Source organism: Trichosurus vulpecula, chromosome 3 (genome assembly GCF_011100635.1).
Source record: "Trichosurus vulpecula isolate mTriVul1 chromosome 3, mTriVul1.pri, whole genome shotgun sequence".
NCBI lineage: Eukaryota > Metazoa > Chordata > Mammalia > Diprotodontia > Phalangeridae > Trichosurus > Trichosurus vulpecula.
This window is the reverse complement of record NC_050575.1, coordinates 228,981,103-228,982,569: the sequence shown is the minus strand read 5'-3', so window position 1 is coordinate 228,982,569 and position 1,467 is coordinate 228,981,103. Positions and strand designations below refer to the sequence as shown.

Below are 1,467 nucleotides of genomic sequence, written 5' to 3'. Positions count from 1 at the left end.
GTTTAAGACACTGTTATGGCAGAAAGTGACAGGTAAGATGTAATAAATCTTTATTACAGCAATAGAGAGACCTTATACCCAAGAGCTGGCAATCAACTGGATACAGAGCTCCATGGTTTTGATGACAGGTAGATATACTGAGAATTGACCTACTAAGCACCAAAAATGAATGAAAGTAACATCTAAATTAATATAAAAATTTACTGCTATGGCAACGTGTCAAGAACATACATTATTGGATTAGAAACAATAACAAAATTCTAAGTAAACAAAGCCTTCTTTATGTTTCTCAGGTGCTAAAATCTCTGTACTGAGGGGCCTTTCCCTATAACCTTCTTCAAGGCTCCCAGTACATCTTTGTTCCTCAGGCTGTAGATTAGGGGATTCAAGGCTGGAGTGACAATGGTGTAGAACATAGAGAGGATATTGTCTTGCTTAGGGCTGTGGTAAACACTGGGCAGGACGTACATGAACATAGCAGCTCCGTAGTACAGCCCAACCACTGTCAGGTGGGATGAGCAGGTAAGGAGAGCTTTCTGTCTCCCCTGTGCTGAGGGCATGTGGAACACAGCAGTCAAGACTAAGGTATAGGAGGCAAAGATGGTAGAAAGGGGAATCAGGAGGAAGGTCACACCAGTTGTATATAGAATCAACTCATACTGTGAAGTGTCAGCACATGCCAGCTTCAACATTGGAGGGATCTCACAGAGCAGGTGGTGAATCTCTTGGGCTCTACAGAAAGGGAAGTGCATGGTGTAGATGGTATGCACAAGGGCAGTCAGAGATGCCAAAAGCCAAGATGTAGCCACCATGGACCAGCAAACCTTTGGTCTCATAATTACCGTGTAATTCAAAGGGTGACGAATGGCCACATAGCGGTCGTAAGCCATAAAAGCCAACAGGACATCTTCTGCACTCCCAACTGTCAGTGCCAGAAACATCTGAAGCCCACAGCCTATAAAGGAGGTGTTATTTTGTCCACTCAGGTAATCTACCAATGTCTTGGGGGCAACAACTGATGTGAATAGCAGGTCCATAAGTGAAAGCTGACTGAGCATAAAGTACATGGGAACATGGAGCCGGTTGTCCATAGCAATCAACAACAGGAGGAGACCATTACTGGTCATTGCCACCAGATAGAGAAATATGATTATGAAACAGACAAGTTCAGGGAATCTAGTATCCTGGAGAATTCCAATGAGAAAGAAACTGTCTATCAAGGTCATGTTTGAGAGTTCCATTCCACAGATTCCTCAATTTCCCGTATCCAGTTTCTCAGTGAATGTGTACCCCAAATGATTCAGGCGTGTTCTAAATCTCTGATGCTAGAATACATTGAAAGTTTCTTAGTTTAAAGTCAGTGAGTTGAAAACTTCCCTATTGTATTGACACTTGTCTCAGAGATAACACAGATAGCCTTCTTATTATTCTGCTTCCACTCAGACAATGGAGCTGATGTCTTTACAA

At 42.6% G+C, this 1,467-nt stretch overlaps 1 protein-coding gene across 1 annotated transcript; it reads right to left on the bottom strand.

The window, feature by feature from the left end:
- Positions 1–296: 296 nt before the first annotated feature.
- LOC118844183 (olfactory receptor 2AG2-like) lies at positions 297–1,241 on the bottom strand. Its single transcript, XM_036752025.1, has one exon. The coding sequence runs from the start codon at positions 1,239–1,241 to the stop codon at positions 297–299; it is 945 nt and encodes a 314-aa protein (XP_036607920.1).
- Positions 1,242–1,467: the final 226 nt, after the last annotated feature.